Source organism: Pteronotus mesoamericanus, unplaced genomic scaffold (assembly GCF_021234165.1).
Source record: "Pteronotus mesoamericanus isolate MK-2021 breed Mesoamerican mustached bat unplaced genomic scaffold, CSHL_Meso_final contig_130, whole genome shotgun sequence".
NCBI classification, from domain to species: Eukaryota; Metazoa; Chordata; class Mammalia; order Chiroptera; family Mormoopidae; genus Pteronotus; species Pteronotus mesoamericanus.
Genome location: NW_026555060.1, coordinates 18,841,233 through 18,860,611, shown reverse-complemented (window position 1 = coordinate 18,860,611; position 19,379 = coordinate 18,841,233). Strand labels below are relative to the sequence as shown.

Below are 19,379 nucleotides of genomic sequence, written 5' to 3'. Positions count from 1 at the left end.
TAGATATTCGGTATTATTTATGATTATAGGATTTTGAAACCCCAAGAATTAAGAATCAAATCCAACAAAGTTAAAATAACTAAAACATAACCAAATAATAAGTTTATTCCATGAATACAAACATGCCTTAATTTAAAGAAATCAGCTAATACAATAAATAGGAGTAATATTGAAGATAATTTAGTCATTTTTATAGATGGAAAGAAATATTTTATAAAATACAGCATTTTTTCTAAGTAAAAATGTTAGCAGACTGAGGTAAAAACACACATTAACACAATAATAAATATTAGTTTATGAGAAAGGAAGAAATATACTGAGAATTGAAGCTCTAGAGACATTCCCAGTAAAATAAAAAAGAGGACAAGAATGCGATCACCACTAACAAAGTTCTGTAGTAATGGTAAATGCACAGAGGAAAAACATCAATATGAGACATGATTATTGGAAGAAGAAGCAACGTTATTATGTGTAAATGGAAGAACCAGTTATAAAATAACTACACAAAAATCAATAGCTTCCCAATGGTTATAAATAATGTCTTAGAAAATGCAATGATTAAAACTCCTAAACAATAGAAAAAGTAGACAAAATAGTTACTAACAAACTTAATAATGCCTATTCCCTAATATAAGGAAAACAGTATAAATTTGATGAGGAAGTTAAAAGGAAACCTAAAAAAAATTTTAATGGATAGGAAGTGTATTAAGATGTCAATTATTTCTGCATCAATTCTGTCAAATTCATAATAGGATTATTATATCAGAATATGATTATAAAAATCACAGAAAAAATAGAGACTATGCAAGAAAAATTAAAAATAAGATCAATAATGGGGGGGGAAGGCAGAGACAAATGTATTTAAAAAGTAAATAAATTAATTAAAAAAAAAAGATCAATAATGGAAGACAAACTACTCAGTATTAAATTATGATATAAAACTATAATAACGAAGTCAGTATAAGAATTACATAAGAAGAAACAAATAATTAGTAGCAAGGTACACAATTTCAGAAATAGGTCTTAGCATATGAGTTTATTATGTGATAAAACATATGGTTCCCCTCCAAATGGGTAAAGCTCTATTATTTGACAAATGATCCTTAGCCATTTATTTGAATATAATTTTGCATTTAGATTTGGTTCTTATCTCACACCACATACTGAAATATGTGTAGAATAGAGAATGAAAAGTAAAGAATGAAATAATAGGCTAACTAGGAGAGACTATGGCAAGTATTTATTTAACCCAAGGTAGTGAAAGCATTTTGAGCTAAAAAGCGAAGAAAGAAATTTTGAAAGAAAAGGTTGAAAAACTTTACAATGTAAAAAATACAAACAGCTATGTGGCAAAAAATTATATTTAGAATTGAATGGCAACTTACAGACAAATGATCTATTTAATAAGTATTTAATGTTCTTTAGTTCATAGAGAACCTATTTTAAAAAACAATAAAATAAACTGGGGAAAATAAATGAGTATACAATTCAAATATGTAAAAATACAAATAATCAATAAACATGTTTTAAAAGTTTAACCTCACCTGTAATAGAAAAAATGCTAATAAAATATGGTACATCATTTTAACATAATAAATTGCAAAAAGGATGATGATGTATATTTTTATGTGTTAAAATAACATGTATATGTTCATATATAGATTGAATAAAAATTTCATAAAGCTACATAATGGAAATTATGTTGTCATTAAAAATTAACCCTCAAGGGATATTTATGGACATGGAAAAATATAGCCCAGACTATAATATTAACTGTAGAAAAACAAATAATCCCGTGTGATGATTCCAATATGATTAATACATAGGTATAAGTCAATATGCATTAAACAAAAACTGGGTGGAAAATAAAACTAATATCATCTTAGAATTGGGATAATACTTTAATTTGTTTTTATACTTTTCTGTAATTTTCCATTAAAATGAATACTTTGAAAACCAGATAATGCTATCTAAAGCATAATTATGATTAAAATTTAAAAATATTAATTGGGATAGCATTTTACAAAATATTAGTTACAATGCAAAAGAGTAAACAACCCAGTGGGTTGCAAGCAGCATTTTTTTTTAATGACATAGAATAGAAGGCAAAATATCTGTGATTTATGTGATCTCTCAAAAAAGGAAGGAATGAAGGAAGGAAAAAAATCACAACAAATATTTAGTTTCAGTACACATACACACAACACATACCCAGATATATAAACTCGATGTTACCTATATTTCTTACTGTGGTTTATTTCAAAAAGCTTGAAAGACTTTACATTGGAATAATTTTTTTTATAGAATTAAAGATTTCTGAAATTGCATACTTTACATTGCTAAGATAATCACATTCACTTCATTCTATTCATGAAATAGCCACAAAGGTAGTTGTTGATGAACGCAGATTTAACTATTTCAGCTACTGCTGGTTTAAAAATCTTAATAAACACAATGCCTAAATAAAGAGCTTAAACTTATGAAAATATGGAACATTATTATATTGTATAATGAATGCTTATTTAAGTCAATGCACAGCCAAATTTGCATCACTAAAAATTCCCTTAGCCAACATATTTCAATATATACTAGAAGCACTTAAAAGTTAGATGGTAAGCAGAGATGGCCACATGGCTCAACTGGTTGGAGTGTCGTCCCATACACCAAAAGGTTGTGGGTTCAATTCCTGGTCAGGACACATACCCCACTAGGTTGTGGGTTTGATCCTTTGTTGAGAATTAAAAATAAGTAAATAAACAAACTAACAAACAAACTGAATTTTACTGTGAGATTAGTTTTGTAAGCAAGTCAGTCCAAGTTTTTTAAGTCAGATAACTTTTATCTATTTCCATGTGGGTGAATATTTCATTCCCGTGTCCCTTTTAAGTGGCATTTTGGAGAAGATTTAAATGTAGGTGTAAAATAAGTACTCAAGTATCTAATAATCTAGACTTGGCATCTTCCTGACTAAAATGTGCCGGAAGTACACAGCTCCAGGCTACTACTAATTACTTTGCCCTGATATGTGTTTAATGATTCTCTAGTGTATCATTGACTTTGTTTTTATGCATCACAATTTCAGCCCATATTTCAGTCTACTTTTATTTAAAGTAGATGTGGGTCCTTCATTCCTTAAACATTGACAATGACAAATGAGATTATTTTGCCAACATTGGCAGTGGCTTTTATTCAAAATACTTTCTGAATAGAAAAGCTTAGCTTTTTTTCACATAAGCCTAAATGTTGGAGCTTCACTCCCAGCAGCTAGCCTTTCTTACCCTATGAACTCCGAAACTGAAAACAGGCGACATCAGGAGGTGACACTAGTAGGAAGAAAGAATTCCAGGATGAAAAGCCAGTTACAGAAATCATTTTCTGTATTGAAAATTTTTTTAGGGAAAGATGGGGGAATAAAAACCAAAAAGTAACAAAAATATGTTTTTTATTGCTTGGGAGTAAAGAGGAACAAGATTTGAATTTTTTAATGAGATAAAAGAATTGATCTTTTTACGCTTTTAAGCTCATACTAGGTCAACCCTAGATTTTAGAAATTTAGAAGAAAGATTAAGCCTTTACTTGATAAAATCTGACAGTCTGCAAGATACAACCTGTGTAAATGACCAGGTTCTGGGTATCAGGTATCAGGTGATTTGACCCGTTTTTCATCTGAAACTTTGTGCATTCTGCAGATAACTATTCTTATTGGCACTGGATTATGATCCTGAGCTACAAGTAACATCAAGAGCTTTCATTAGAAGAAATTCATGATGCAAATGATGTGAAATTTCATAATTTATTTTACCATATTTTCTCTGTAATAGGTTATATAACTAGATTCACCTAATACTCCCAGAGTGGTCCAAGCATAAAGATTCTAAAAAACTTTAAATTTCTTGATTTTAGGAGAAATCTTTTTAGGAGTTAAATCACTTACTCATAAGTAAGATCAATTAGAAGCAATAAGCATGCTTCACACAGAAAATGAGATATAATTTTTTAATGAATTTTTTATTGAGAACAATGATTATAATCAAAATTTTAATTTTCACGAACTAATTTTCCAATTACAAATTTTCAGTATTTCAAAATCAAATAAATTTGCCATATTTTACAGCTTCATATTATCTATTTTACCTTATGATAAAATGTTATTAGTTATCGCAGCTGTTTTTCATGATAATGTTTTCTCATCTAAAATACTTCACTTTTTTAAAAAGTATCTTTCCATTTCTTTGATGCTGGAGGATCATTTTTCACACTTTTGCCGACTGTAGGAAGAAAATTTACTAAATGTACCATCGATTTTCCCATCAGGTTGCACGCTATGATAAATACACCTAGGGCTGTAGGGACGGTTGAAATCAACAGACACCTTAATGAGGTATTTGTCCCAAAGTTTACAGATCTTTAATTTTAGATAGCAATCTAGAAGAGTTTCAGCAAACTATAGCAAATGGACCAAATATGCCCCACTTCCTGGTTTTTGTTAATATAGTTAATTGGAACACAACCACACCGTTTCTTCTTACATTTGTTTGTGGCTGCTTTTGAGCTACTCTGGCAGAGATGACCAGTTAGGACAGAAACTCTACAGCCTGCAAAGCCTAAAGTACTTGATCTAGTCCTTTGCAGAAAACTTTGTGATTTCCTGATCTAGAAACTAAGTGCTGTCTGAGACTTAATATCCAGTGAAGTTTCTTTCCTAAATTGTCTTTTGTAGTTCTTCTCACTGGTGAAATGGTATGTATTGCTTATGTATATATTTTAACAGTTGCTCTATTTCCTTCACCTGAATATATTACCCTTACAAAATAAGTCATTTCTGAAACTCTTTCTACAAGACTGAGGTAAATTAGAGATTTGATGACATTTACCCTTTAATCTCTTGTTGGATAGATGTTACAAGCTATTGTTTGTTTTCTAGGCTGCCTTATTTGATGGGTCTCACTTAACAAGGTTCCTGGGGGCTTTGAATCAACATCCCATTGAAATTGAGTGGGGAATAGTACAATTAATTTGAAGTATAGCTCTATCCATTTGTTTTGGAATTAGGGAATAGTGAGAAGAAGGAAATAACTCTTCCAAAAAACATTGGAAACATAGTTAGTAGCTCAGACTTTATTTAAATCAGTTTTTGAGAAATATTTACAAAACCATGTAATCTCTGCCATATTTATAAATACTGAATAAAGATTTGTCCGATGTTTGAGAGCAACTGAAATTTCTCTCTCATAAGATTCTATTATACTAGTCCCCAAATATGATGGTAAAGGACATTTTCTGTTATTATGTACACAGAATTTTCCAAAACATTGTCAATAAAATGAAAATCTCACATTCATTTTCAACAATTGTCAACCTTGCTTCATACTTACTACAGTCATTACTTAGGTATGAAAAACAGTTGATATCTACTAAATGTCGACTATGTACCAAGCTCTAACTTTAATGCTTACATAACCTCTCCTACCTCATTTTACAGATGAAGAAACAAGCTGAAATAGGAAAAATAACTTGCCTAAGACCACACACCTGTTTTGTGCCCAAACTCAAATTCCAGCTTAAGCAGGTTGACTTCAGACCCTCCCCTTGAACCATGTTCTCCGCAAAGTCTTGTTAAGATAAGCCCAAACATACCCAATTATAGTGTAATAATAGATTCTAGCACTTGACATTGGGTTGATACTGTGGGGCACTGAGAAAGGGTTGCTAACTCTTCTGGGTGGGTTCTATTGGGTTTACTAATGAGAAACAAGGCATGTATTCCAGACATAATTAACAGCACATTCAAAGGCAGAGATGTCAAAGAGCACATTCAGGGAGGGACACTAAGGGCTATGCAAATAGGTTGTAGAGGTAGCTGGGAAGAGTGGGAAGGGGCCTGCCTTGTGGACATACCACACAGGATATCAGTGGTTTTCTGATTTCAGCATAATAAGAATCACCTGGGGTGATACAGTGACAATTGCTAGACCCAAATTACCAGAGAATGATTCTTGTACAGCTAGACCCAGGAATTTAGAGTTCAGCAGGCACACTAGGTGATTACAATGTAGAAGAGCCTCGTTGCTAACGGTGTTTAAATTGTGGGGAAATCAAAATGCTGGAGCATGACATAGTTAATGTCTCTGTGTTTTAGAAAAAAACAACGCAGCAGCTCAATGGAAGGAGGAAGTTCTTCTCAAAAGTGATTTTTGGTTTATTTTGAATTCAGAAACAACATAAACATGGTTTTTATTAATAATTTATAACATACACTCAGTCTTCTGTCTGTAATTGCTTTTTGGTGCTATTTAGATTACTAGGTTATAAAAAAAATGTTTTAAAAAAGTAGCATCCGGTGTTGTTAAAATTTTAAAGTACTATAAGCTACAGAATACATAAGCTTTTCAGACCAAATCTTATTTGTGTTTGCCATTGTCAGGCCTTCCTACCCTAGCAATTAGTAAACTACAGATCAATTATTAGAGAATCAGTTGTGAATAAATGAATTATTTAATTGAATCACATGTTTTTAGTAGAACCTGATTTCACACAATATAACTGGGGGTGGGGGGTCATTTAATAAATCAAGCAAAATGCAGTGTTTTTGTACTTTTCCCTGGAATTGTTTTAACCATTTAAAGGACTAATTACTTAAGATAAAATTTCAGTTGACCTATACATTTAAGGTTCCTATTGTCTTCTTATGAGATAAATGCTATTTTCTACTGGCTTGGAATCCATGTGTAGTACTGTATGTGAAAACAAACTGCATTTTTAGAATTGTCTATTCCTTTTCATTATTTGTAGTCAGGGAGCTCCCAAAAATATTTTTTATTGCAGAAAATCAATATATTTCCATCTTGCAAAGACAATGTCAGTATGTACACTTTTCAATATTTAAATGTACTTGAAAGGCAAAAAGAAGAAGATGGAACAACCACCTAGCTCATCTGGAATTAGACTCTGAATGTTAGACTCTGGTTGCATAACCGGAGAAGGCCTTGACCACCTGGGAATTCTCAAAGTTAGCATGCTAGAGCGCACTGTGATGTTTATTCCATACTCAAGCTTGTTCAGCACAGATGGTAGGCATAAAATAGCTAAGCTCTAATGAATCATATCTGGGCACAGTGATCGATATGGTCTTTTTTGTTGTTCTTGTTGACAGTAGAATTGTTTTCACATTCCACTTGAATTAAATTATGCTCATTCATGCCATAGTACATAATGTCTGGCAAAGACTCTTGGAATAAGTCACCACGTGGACCCACTGCAAAATAAGTAGAAAAAAAAGTAGCACTATAAGCCCTGTAAGAAAATTTAAGACAAAAGTTGAACAGACTCCATTTATTTTTTAAATGTATAAATATCTTTAAATCAACATTTACCAGTATGGATTCATCTATATTATATATAAATGTATACATAGATATTGAAATTTAGAGGTAATATAAATCTTTAATTTTAATAGACTAACAAATATTTTGAATTTTTAATATGAAAATGTAATCATGTGTAAGACACACTAGGTATGATCATATATGACACTGGGTATAACATTAAAATATTCATCATCTAGTTTGGTAAATAAGCACATGGAATTTTATATTTAGGAGAAAAGTTAAATAGTAAAGTAAAATATGATCAACAGCAATTATGAAGCTTTATCAGAGTGGGCTCTGGAGAGTAATTTCTGTGTCTTAAAAAATCAATGGACTGTAGCTAGAAGCAGAAAATTATTCCAGTTAAGGAAGAGAGAAAGAATGGACAAAATCTGGTTCACCTAGTGCTTGCTGAATTAGACTTTTTAGATATGACACAATCATAGTTTTGTTGGGGATCCCCAAGAACACGCTCAAGTTGAATGACTCACTAGAAGGACTCACAGAACTCAGGAAAACTGTTATACCCAAAGTTGCCATGTACCACAGCGAAAGGATAGAGATTCAAATCAGCAAAGGTGAAATGCACATATGGCAGAGTCCAGAGAGACTAGCTTCCGGTTGTCCTCTTCCAGCGAGGTCACACAGACAGCACTTAACTCCCCCAGGAACCATTTGTGAACGCACACAGCATGTCCGCCAACTGAGGAAACTCATTCACCCAAGCTTTGGTGTCCAGGGTTTTTACTGAGGGTCAGTCATGTAGGTATGAAATTCTCTATGACTAACCTTATCTCTAGTCTCCAGCCCCCACATAGTTCACACTGAAATAACAGGCCCAGGGCTCCTGGTGTATAAGACAAACATTCACCATTAATTGCATGGTTAGCATAAGCTATCTTACATTTCTCCAGTAGGCCATTCCAAGGGCTTACAGCTTATCTCCCAGGAGCTGGAATGTGCTCATTTGGGTACCTCAGACCTGCTGGGATAACCCTTTATTATACAGTAGAGTTCGTATGACTATGGATCTTAAATATAAAAACTTAAGAGAAACAAAAAGGTCTGAAATCTTGAAAAATGATACGTGTACAGTATTTTTACAGAAAATCCAGTTGTTTGAATGATGAGGGGAAAAAAATAAGGAAAACAACGTCATATAATAACAGTCAGTCTTACCTTGGAGTGGGGATCCAGGTGACCTGCACAGTGAAGTGAGCCTCCATGCAGTCATCTGTTGCCATGTTTGATCCTCATTGGGTGACTATGTGGGAGTGAGTTGGTACACAGAACAGTGTAAATTCTTCACTGCTGCTCCAATTAGCAGGTCTATAGAAGAATGCTTATGTTGTGCTAAACTGAAAATTTGAGAATTAACTACTTACCAATCTTTTTCTTTTAATTTTTGCCCCTCACTCCACACCCCTTACTCCTTTTTCTGAACTGCAATGTGGTCTTCTCTGAAGATGTTCCAGTGGATTTGATCGTCATCGCCAAGACTGGGTGGACAGTGGATGTCCTGAAGAGGTACACATGTGCTTTATTATGACAAGATTCTGGGGACCAAGCTGTCATATATAGTTCCTATGACTTAACAAAAATGGCACCTAATTTGGTAAAAGTAGACAGCAACTATTGAGTCCCTAATATGTGTCAGACTTGGGGTTTATGTCTTTGTATGCATTTTCTCAGTTACTCTTATACCTGCCCTGTGAAGTATGAGCTGTTACATCCCCCACATTACCAAGAGTAGAAGAGGGAGAGGTGAGGGAAAATGGGGGTAGGGGGTGCAGTGAGGGTACCCAGAGTTGGGAATGTGTCTAGGGAATAGCAGAACCAGGATCTGAATTTCTGTGAGCAAAGGGTAGTTCTCTTAAGCCCTTGCTGCTTTTTTAACATCTAGGAAACCATTTTTCATATTTTTCACTCAAATTATAAAAATCACTTGTATGGAGCAACAGATTGATCGAAGGAAATTGGACTGATATAAGTTAAAAGTGACACACCATGGAAACAGTAACTCCCAGACAAACATGGTAAAGACAATGATGGAATGAAGTGATTCAAACAGATGTGTACAATTGCAGAGGCAATTTTAACCTGTTTAAAAGGTTTTTAGTGAATTGCATTTACACTGCCATTTCAAGGTCACATAAAGATAATATGTAAAGTTCACAAAGAAAAGTATGTTTCTTCTCCCTTTGTTAAGTTTTAGGGTAGGAATTTTAAATAAAAATAATTAATAGTTAATACAGTCTTTATCACTCAGTAAAGCAAATCTTGTCAAAATGCTATTTTAAAAACTATTAGGTGATCAATAGTTACTAGATTGTTTCTTAAGTTTTTATGTATGGTGACTCATAAATATCTCAATAAATTACATCTTTGAGAATATTCTTAAACTTTAATCAACTTTTGACATTCATGTAGGTAATTACAGTGATATACTAATCCAGCTATTTCACTTCACTTATTTAACAACATAGTTCAAAAAGAAAATATATTGATGGAGTCATAGTTGTGTTATTAGTTTGATGTTTCTTTCTTTTTTTGTTGTTTTTTTTAATTAAGTTATTTTTCCAAATTTGTCTCTACCTTCCCCCCACCACTTTCCCCTGCCCCATCCCCCCTTGATGTTTCTTTTATGTAATCACAGTTACCTCAATTATTTATATTTATATAAAGATTCAGGGTGTAATTCAGACATCTTAATTTTCTTGCTTCAATGTGGGCCTACGTGATCCACAGGACACAGAAAAGAATCCATCATATTTGAAGCCCTCCTAAATATATGAGGAACTTACCACGCTCTGTGGCCTATGCTGACACAGCATTATAAAGAACTTTTTAAAAATTACTCTCCACTCCCAAGAAGCTCAGAATCTAGTACATTCTGTCATATTTGGTGCTTCCATTTTATTCTGAAGTTAAATTATCAACATTACTAGCTTTATGGTAAGCAATCCTACCCTTAATTTATAGTTAAGAAGACAAACTCACTAACTCCAATCCATTTTTCATGCCTAAAATCAGAGTTAAGTTTTCTTTCTGTTCTTGAGATGAGTTTATTCTATAAGTACAAATCCTAATAGGAGCACTTACTATCTACTATTCTAAGTGCCAGTAATGTGGAATTGTATAAGAAGTGTGTCCATTGGGTAGATAGAGCACTGAACAAAGGACTGCACTTAGAAGGAGCAAAGATACGGTATCTACAAGTGTATGGTCTTGCTAAGTAGAATAAGAGACGGTTTGCCTGAAGGGGTGATTTTTAAGAGGATGCCTGAAGGGTAATTGACATTCTAAGAAGAGGGATAGCAAGAGATGATATTGATGATGTAAGAAGGGGCAAAAATGTGACAAATTGAAGGAGTTTGGACCTTACCTTGGACAAGAAAAAACGACCTGAAGGGGTTTAATTACGTAAATGATTTGATTCAAGTGACTTTTTAAGGAATCACCCTGGCTGTGGGTAAATAACGGAGTATGGTGAAAGAGGCCAATATGTTGTCTTTAGCTGTACGCATATGTAACGTAGGCCGAAGATGCTGATGATCTGGACTAAGATAACGGGAAGGTGATGGTGACCGCCGTGGTGGGGGGATGGAAGAGTCCGTAGGCAGAATGGAAATGAGAGCTGTGAAAGTGTTCTAATTTGTTTTCTTTTAAAAAATTTTTTTAAATTGTTATAATATTACTATAGTTTGAAAACAATAAAAAATGAATATTTATTATTGTACTACCCAATTTAAGAACTGGAATTAGTGATGACTATGAAACTGGCTCTTTGCTCCTGCTCCATTGCATCCTTGCCTCTCCTTTTTAAAAATAAATAAAACTAGTCTGAATTTTTAATTTATCACTCAGAATTTGTTCTTACCACTTATCCATGGTGGTGCCTGTGATGGTGGCCCATTCATGTTCATAGCTATATATTCCGTTGTATGAATACCCTATTCATTTACTCATCTAATATGTATTGTGTGCCCCTGACATCCCAGGCAATTTATAGGTTCAAGGATGCATTAGTGAAACAATTGGACAACTAAACAAAACCATCAAACCCTGCCATCCTAGATCTATAGTCTCACAACCATATTTTCTTCACTTAGCCTTTTGTTTATGGACATTATTTCTAGATTTTTTTTTATTACAAAATGATTTTATTTTATTTTATTTTTTTCTGTTATTTTTTTATTGTTGTTCAAATACAGTTGTCTTCATTTTCCTGCCGCCGCTTTCCCCTGCCCCAACCACCCCGACTTCCCACCCTCAATCCTTCCCCTCTTTGACTTTGTGCATGGGTCCTTTATACAAAGGGTCTTTGATGACACTTCCCATTCTTTACACCCATTTTCCTCCTCTCCCCTCCCCTCTCATTACTGTCAGCTTGTTCTTTATTTCAGTGTTCCTGGTTATGTTTTGCTTGCTTCTTTGTTTTGCTGATTAGGTTCCACTTATAGGTGAGATCATAGGGTATCCGTCTTTCACCCCTGGGCTTATTTCACTTATTATGCTCTCCAGTTCCATCCATGCTGTCGCAAAGGATAGGAGTTATTTCTTTCTTTCTGCTGCACAGTATTCCATTGTATATACGTACCATAGTTTTTTGATCCATTCGTTTACTGATGGGCACTTAGGTTGCTTCCAGCACTTGGCTATTGTATATTGTGCTGCTACAAACATTGGGGTGCGTAGGTTCTTTTGAATTGGTATATTTGGATTCTTAGGGTATAATCCCAGTGGTGGAATCGCTGGGTCAAAAGGCAGTTCCATTTTCAGTTTTTTAAGGAAATTCCAAGTTGTTTTCCACACTGACTGCACCAGTCTGCATTCCCAGCAACAGTGTACTAGGGTTCCCTTTTCTCCAATCTTGCTAGCACTTGTTGTTTGTTGATTTCTTTATGACAGCCATTCTGACTGGTGTGAAGTGGTATCTCATTGTGGTTTTAATTTGCATCTCTCTGATGGCTAGCGATGATGAGCATCCTTACATGTGTCTCTGAGCCCTCCATATGTCCTCCTTGGAGAAGTGTCTCTTCAGGTCCTCTGCCCATTTTTTAATTGGATTGCTTGTGTTCCTGGAGTGGAATTGTGTGAGTTCTTTATATTTTTTGGAGATCAAATCTTTGTCTTAGGTATCACTTGCAAATATATTTTCCAATTTAGTTGGTACACTTTTCATTTGCTAATGTTTTCTTTAGACGTGCAAAAGCTTCTTATTTTCATGAAGTCCCATTTGTTTATTCTTTTCCTTTATGTCTCTTGCTCTAGGGGACATACCAATGAAAATATTGTTGTGTGGTATATCAGAGATTTTCCTGCCTATGTTCTCCTCTAGGACTTTTATGGTGTCATGACTTATATTTTAGTCTTTTATCAACTTGAGTTTATTTTGTGTACTGTGTAAGTTGGTGGTCGAGTTTCATTTTTTTGCATGTCACTGTCCAGATTTCTCAAGACCATTTGTTGAAGAGGCTATTTTTATGCTTCTGCTCCCTTTGTCAAATATTAATTGACCATAGAGACATGGGTTTATTTCTGAGCTCTTTATTCTGTTCCGTTGATTTATGTGTCTGTTCTTATGCCAGTGCCAGACTGTTTTGATTACAGTGGCCTTGTAATATAGTTTAATATCAGGTATTGTGATCCCTCCTACTTTTTTCTTCTTCAAAATTGCTGCAACTATTTGCAGTCATTTATGGTTCCATATAAATTTTTGAAATGTTTGTTGTATATCTGTGAAATATGTCATTGATATTTTAACAGGGATTGTATTGAATCTATAAATTGCTTTGGGTAGTATATGGAGAATACAATTTCTGAGTTGAAGAACACAGTAGAAGGAATCAAAAGCAAGCGAGGTGAAACAGAGGATTGAATCAACAAGCTGGAGGACAAGGTAGAAAAAAGCTCCCAGAAAGAGCAAGAAAAGGAACAAAGACTCAAAAAGAATGAAGAGGGGTTAAGGGAAATGCAGGACAAAAAGATTTTATGATTTTAACCTGAATCAAATGCACAAAAGTTTCCCTAATATTCCTTAACTTGGAGTTACTGAATGGGCATTAGCTAAATGTTCAACTTTGAAAGTTAACACCAAATCACTTCCAATTACATTACCAGCACAGAACTGGAACTCCTCCTTCAAGTTCTCATTATTTCATGGTCCTGACAACCCTGGTTTCCTCATATTTCTTCATTTCTGCATCCAAGTACCTGAGAAGTTGGGCTGTGCTGGGCCAGTGTGGAGATTGGGAGAATACCTGTAAATACAGTACTCCATCTACCATAACAGACAGAAAGAAGGATAGATTCCTTCTTTCAAAATACAAAAAATGCTGATATGTGAAGAAAATTAAAGAATTCTTGCTGATGGCTCTTTTATTTATGAAATGAAAGGTGAGCCCATCGGGTAAAATTGGAAGAGGTGCCATGGGATTGGAGTTTTTAAGTAGAGTGCAGGTGTTTGAATTAATACTCAGGGTAATGCGTGAGAAGGTTAGCAAAGTGGGCCAGTATTGTGGAGCCCCGTGAAGGCCCTGGGGCGGTGCAAGGGTAAGCGTGCAGAGCTCCCGAGGGGGCTGCATGAACGCTCTCCAGCTGTGCCTGGTTTGGGAGGAAGGCAGGGAAAAGGCAGATTTCCTTTTACTATATTTGGTATTGGTGATTTGCTGAAAAGGTGATTTGGAAAGAAGAATAGGGTAAAGATGCATGATATTATTGAAGAGAGAAGTTGATATTATGGGAAGAAAGAAGACTTCAAGGAAGGAAATTATTGTGCTTGGGCTTTCTGTGTAGTCCCAGGATAAGAAGAATTTGAGTGAACAGGGACATGGATAGGCCGAAAATAGATTAACTGGAGTCACTCTTTCAGAAATAAAGTATCCCCAACTACAGGTAAGGTTCAGGGTGTGGAGGTGATAACTCAAGTGGAGTCAAGAGGGAGATCATGAGATCTTTGGGGCTGAGAAGATGAAGGAACTAAAGCTGGGGGACTTGAATGGGCCCCTGGGATGTTCAAATAGAGAATGAACCTGGGTCTCATCCAATTAGTACAAAGAAAGCCATCTCAGCCACTCTTCCAAAGCAGCAATAAAGTACATTGTACTTCGCTAAGGACAAGAGAAGTTTAAGTATTTATTTAATAATAAGTTCAAATGTAGGATGAGTACCTTCCATGTGCTGAACAGTTACCATCCATTCAAGGCCCATCAGAGGCTTGGAGCTCTTTGAAGCACAAAGAGGTGGGGAGAAGCACCAACTTCTAAACCATAGAAGTTTGAATGCTGAAGGCTGTTACTGGTGAAGGTCATAGGATTTACTTTTGTAGGCTGTAAGTGAAAAATACGATACACCCCTTTCCCTCGTGTCCTCATATTGCTCTGCTAGGGGAAAGATAGACTAACTGACTACATGGCTATTACTCAATCCTTTGCTTGGGGGGTTTCAATATTTCATAAAGAAAAATAAAATTTTAAATACCTGTTTAATCTGTGGGGGGATTATTCTTAATAAATAGTCTGGATCAGTTATCAAATTTTTAGAATTTATAATTATCAGTTTGATACGAAGGGAATTCATTCTTCATTTGCCTAAACATGTTTGAAACCTTAAGCATGTATTATCTACATATTTTTCTTCATATATGAGCCTTTCCCTTTTGACATCATATCTTTTGCAAATATATTGATATAAAATCTAGGGCAAGGTAAACAGTAATATTATGTTAAACAGAAAGGTTATCAGCAGAAAATGATGAAATCCAAATATTTAAAGATGGAAATGCTTTGTTCCATCCAATTTTTTTCTCCCATCTATTTTACATACTTTGTAAATTAACAAAATCTCTGAATATAATCCTGTACAAAAATTTAGCCCTCATGTTATTTTGAGAGTCTTTTGTGCTTCACAGACCAACTTCTTTGATGTAATTTTTAAAAATATATATATGATCACTCTTAAATTGTTTTCCCATTTGTTTCTCTTATTAGTCAAAAGAGAAGATGTGTGAGAATACAGAGCCAGTGGAAAGTTCTTCTCAGTCCACAACAACCATGCGAGTGACTACCACACAATTCAGGGTCCTGACGACCACCCGGAGAGCTGCCACCTCCCAGCTGCCCACCAGCCTGCCCACTGAAGGTGCTCTGGAGATAGTGTTTTGTTTTTTGGGGTTTTTTTCCTTAAGGAGGAAAACTCACGGTGTTGACATGGTCTGGAGTAGCTCTGTAGAAGAAAATGTTTTTGTTTGTGTGTTTGTTTTTTAAAAGGAAACTGGATTTCTGAACAGGAAAAGACAAAATTATTATGGAATAGAGACATACGTGCTGGGATTCTCTGAATGTACTGTGCCTTTCAGTAGCGGCTACTTGCTCTCCCTAGAAAAGAAATACAGACTTCCTTTCATATTGTTAAACTTTACAATGAGTGAATTTAACTTAAGTCACAGGATAGAAAGGCAAAATTCATTTAAAATGACCATTGATGTTAGATTCTGAACAATAGATAATTCTACTTATATGCACCTCTAATATTTTCCTGAATACAATCAATAAAATATGTTGGTCCATAACTTACAGAAGGGCACTGTATAAGTCACAGAAATTGTCCTTAGAAACATTTCCTCTGCCAGGAAAGGAAAACATACCGGAAAACCTTAATGCATGGATACAGCTCATTGCGGGAAGAGGTATGTTAGCCAAAGTTTGTTAACCATCTATTCAGAATGGCACCACTAAGGAAAGATGTGAGACTAGTTGGCCATGAGTAAGTTTGGAGAGGGTGGAAAATGGGCTCACTTCTTCACTGTCATAAATCTTGCTTTCATTTGAATAAGAAATTAAACTTGGAACCTTTTATTTTAATTGAATTTACTTGGATATTAAAACTTACCTGAAATCAAGCGATAAAGTGAGGTGGAGAATAGCTGCTAAATACATTTTATTTAAATATTTAAAACCAATATTGTATGTTAATCCATATAATTGGGGTTGTTATATAGCCTGTGAAAATATTTTTGCAGTTTGAATCCTACCCTGTGAAATATTCCAACAATTTGAATCCTACCCTTTAGAATGAAACAAACCACTGATATTAAAAAAAAATTTATGTCCTACCTACATTTTGTCCATTAAAGATTTTTTTTCATGTGATGTTGGATATGTTCATTAGCAATGAATAAGCATTTACTTTGAATTTAAATTTGAAAATATTGACAAATCTTTAGTATTCCAATTAATTTCCTGACCTTAATTTTTAAAATGAATAAAGGTCATACTGTAGAGTCTAGTTACGTAACTCATTTTAGAAAATTAAAAATAAATGCATTTTAAGTTGCAATTATAACAGTGTCCTTTTATCACAGATCTTAAGACTCACGTAACACTTTACTAAAGTCTTAGTTCTTACAATCCCATGAAGAAATTTTAGAACTACATCATGTAAGCTAGGATTTGCTCTCATTGAACTTGAAATTAACTCACCAAGCTATTAAAACTGATTCATGTTATTATTAAGGCATAAATACATAATTACTGCTCATGAGATTTATGTACTTTTAAATTTTTTTCTCTTGTAATAACTTTGAATTTTTCTTTCAGATGATACCAAGATAGCACTACATCTAAAAGATAATGGAGGTAGGAACTGAAATTTCTTCTTTTATAAATATTTTTAGATACGAACCCATTTCACTCGCTGAAATGTGAGAATGGACTTGGGCTTCTAGGCAAAGAGTGAGGTTACATTTCACTTTCTGTTGGTATTTAGCAGGAGAGGAATTCAGTGTGTTCGTTTGAAAAGTGAAATGATTTCAAGAGTGGAGGAAATTTCTAATCCATGTATTTACCTATAAAAACTACATGACTCCAATTCCGATGAAATTTTTATATGCTGTGATCCTTTGTTTTGATGTATGGAGTATTGGGTTAATGGCTAAGATTAAGATTGAGAGGATTATGGCTAATGTACCCCAAAAATATCATATTCTGTGTTGCTCTAGTTCTTCATTTAATTGTATATGTGGTTTTCTACACAGAGCAGGTACTGGGTTCAACTGTTTTTTTTTCCTTTCACTAACTTGGCTATTTAATATCCTTTATAAATAAAATTAAGAAGTAGAGCAATATGCAAAACATTTAGTTGGAGCATGTTTAAAGCACTTCTAAGACAATTTAGGAATACTGAATCTATAATGATACTTGAAAATTTGAGGAAGAAAGGTTTAACCAAAACAGGGTGTGAAAAATATTGAGTAAAATTTTAAAAATAGTTCTTTTCCTATTAAACTATATTAGGTCATGGTGCTTCTCTAGCATAGTATCCTGGATCTTGTTAGAGACTTGTTTTTTATTAGGAACTGTTTAGTGAACTCAGAAAGAGGGTCTCTTCCTCTTCTTTGCAGCATCCCTCATGTAAATGTGGGCATGCTGTGGCATTGATGGGCCACAGCTTTACTTCTGCAGCCTCAGGTGTATGTCAAAACTGTTAGGATAATTTTCTCTGCAATTGTACAGAATAGTTTCTAAATTACTCAGATTAGGTTAAGTAACATATTTTTAAGTTTACTTAGGTCACTGTATGTTTACGCAGTTACCTAGCACATATACATCTATCTATCTTTAGATTTTATATGAGTTTATTTGTAAGAGAAGCTGCTTAGCCTCTTTATATTCATCATTACATCAGTTGTTCATTGTCTTTCTCCTGTATCATAGTGTTATTTATTTCTTACTTATTATTGTATTAATGCAGTAAATGGATAGCTTTACAGATGACCATTTGCAAAATACTCTCTTGAAATAAATTTAAATCTTAGTGTTTAAAGGGACTTTACCATTCCCCCAGCTCAGAATTTCTCAAAGCGGGATATTAGTAAGTCTCATGAGAGTATGAGTCCTAATGTTGGGGTGACCTCATTTGAGGAAGAGGTGTACTATGAGATGAATATGTGGAAGAGGGTTCCCAAGAAGCTTCTGTTGTATTTGTAACACTTAATTCTTAAGATATGTACTGGTCACATGCATGCTTGTTATATTATTCTCTGTACTCTCTTTTCTTTTGTTTTTAATAAAATATTCTATAGTGCTACCAGAATAAGCAAAAGATACCTGTGATTAAATAGGTGTGAGATAGTGTGGGTAAGAAAAAAATGAAAGGAGTTTATTGAGTAGAGAACTGTTCAGAGCTTTTAATGTTCATGTGCTTATTCATTCCTGTCTTCCTGCTGAACGCCTCTAATAGTAAGGCATTGTTATAGCCTTGGAGCTAAGGCAGGGAACAAAGTTGAGAGAAATCACTTGGTTTCAGATAGCATGTATTCTAAGAAACTAAGAGATGGCAATAAAGATGAAGTAGCTAGCATTTCTCATTTGGATATACAATCTCTTTATAAGTAGCATTTCATAGACAGTGTTTTATAGAGTAAACATTGGAAAATAGGTTTTTAGAATATTGCCAGTTATTCTAAGGACAATCCTTAGTTTTTAATGCAGCGAGGAATAATAAAGCTGGAGATCTTAATTCAGTACATTGGAACTACATTATGGTGCTGAGAAATCAAGTTAAATAAATAATATGATTTAAGTGGAGGACTTTTTTCTTTTTTGTTATACAAGAAAAACTGACTGTTGGATTTTCACATGATATTTAGATCATTTATATGCAATAGGCATCCATCAGAATTTTAAAATACCACAATAAGAGTTCAAATACATGAATACACTGGAAATCTCTTCATCTCTAAGGCTGTTTATAAAGTACTTTTCCTAAAAGTACAGTTAGAGCAGACCAACCTGATCAGTATTAAGATAAATGTTTGTTCAAAAGAGTATTTAAGGAAAACCACACATTATGCTTTATAGCACCTTCATCAGGATAGCATGCTATCATTGCTTTTTATTTTATGGAATATGGAGATGCTGGAAGAGTTGCCAATCTAAATCTAACTTCATTAGTTAAACACCCTCTAGCCTAACATTTTGCAAAATTGAGCTAATAATAAAAAGGATGTCT

General features: G+C 34.1%; 1 protein-coding gene across 2 annotated transcripts in view; it reads left to right on the top strand.

Annotated features, from left to right (window-relative positions):
* The window catches only part of PLXDC2 (plexin domain containing 2), a 404,494-nt gene that overhangs the window by 328,528 nt on the left and 56,587 nt on the right, over positions 1 to 19,379 (top strand). For both annotated transcript variants that reach the window (XM_054592949.1, XM_054592940.1), the window contains 3 exons: positions 8,834 to 8,894; positions 15,359 to 15,509; positions 16,967 to 17,005. In XM_054592949.1, coding sequence (XP_054448924.1) covers positions 8,834 to 8,894; positions 15,359 to 15,509; positions 16,967 to 17,005 — 251 coding nt within the window. The remainder of the gene's footprint in view (positions 1 to 8,833; positions 8,895 to 15,358; positions 15,510 to 16,966; positions 17,006 to 19,379) is intronic.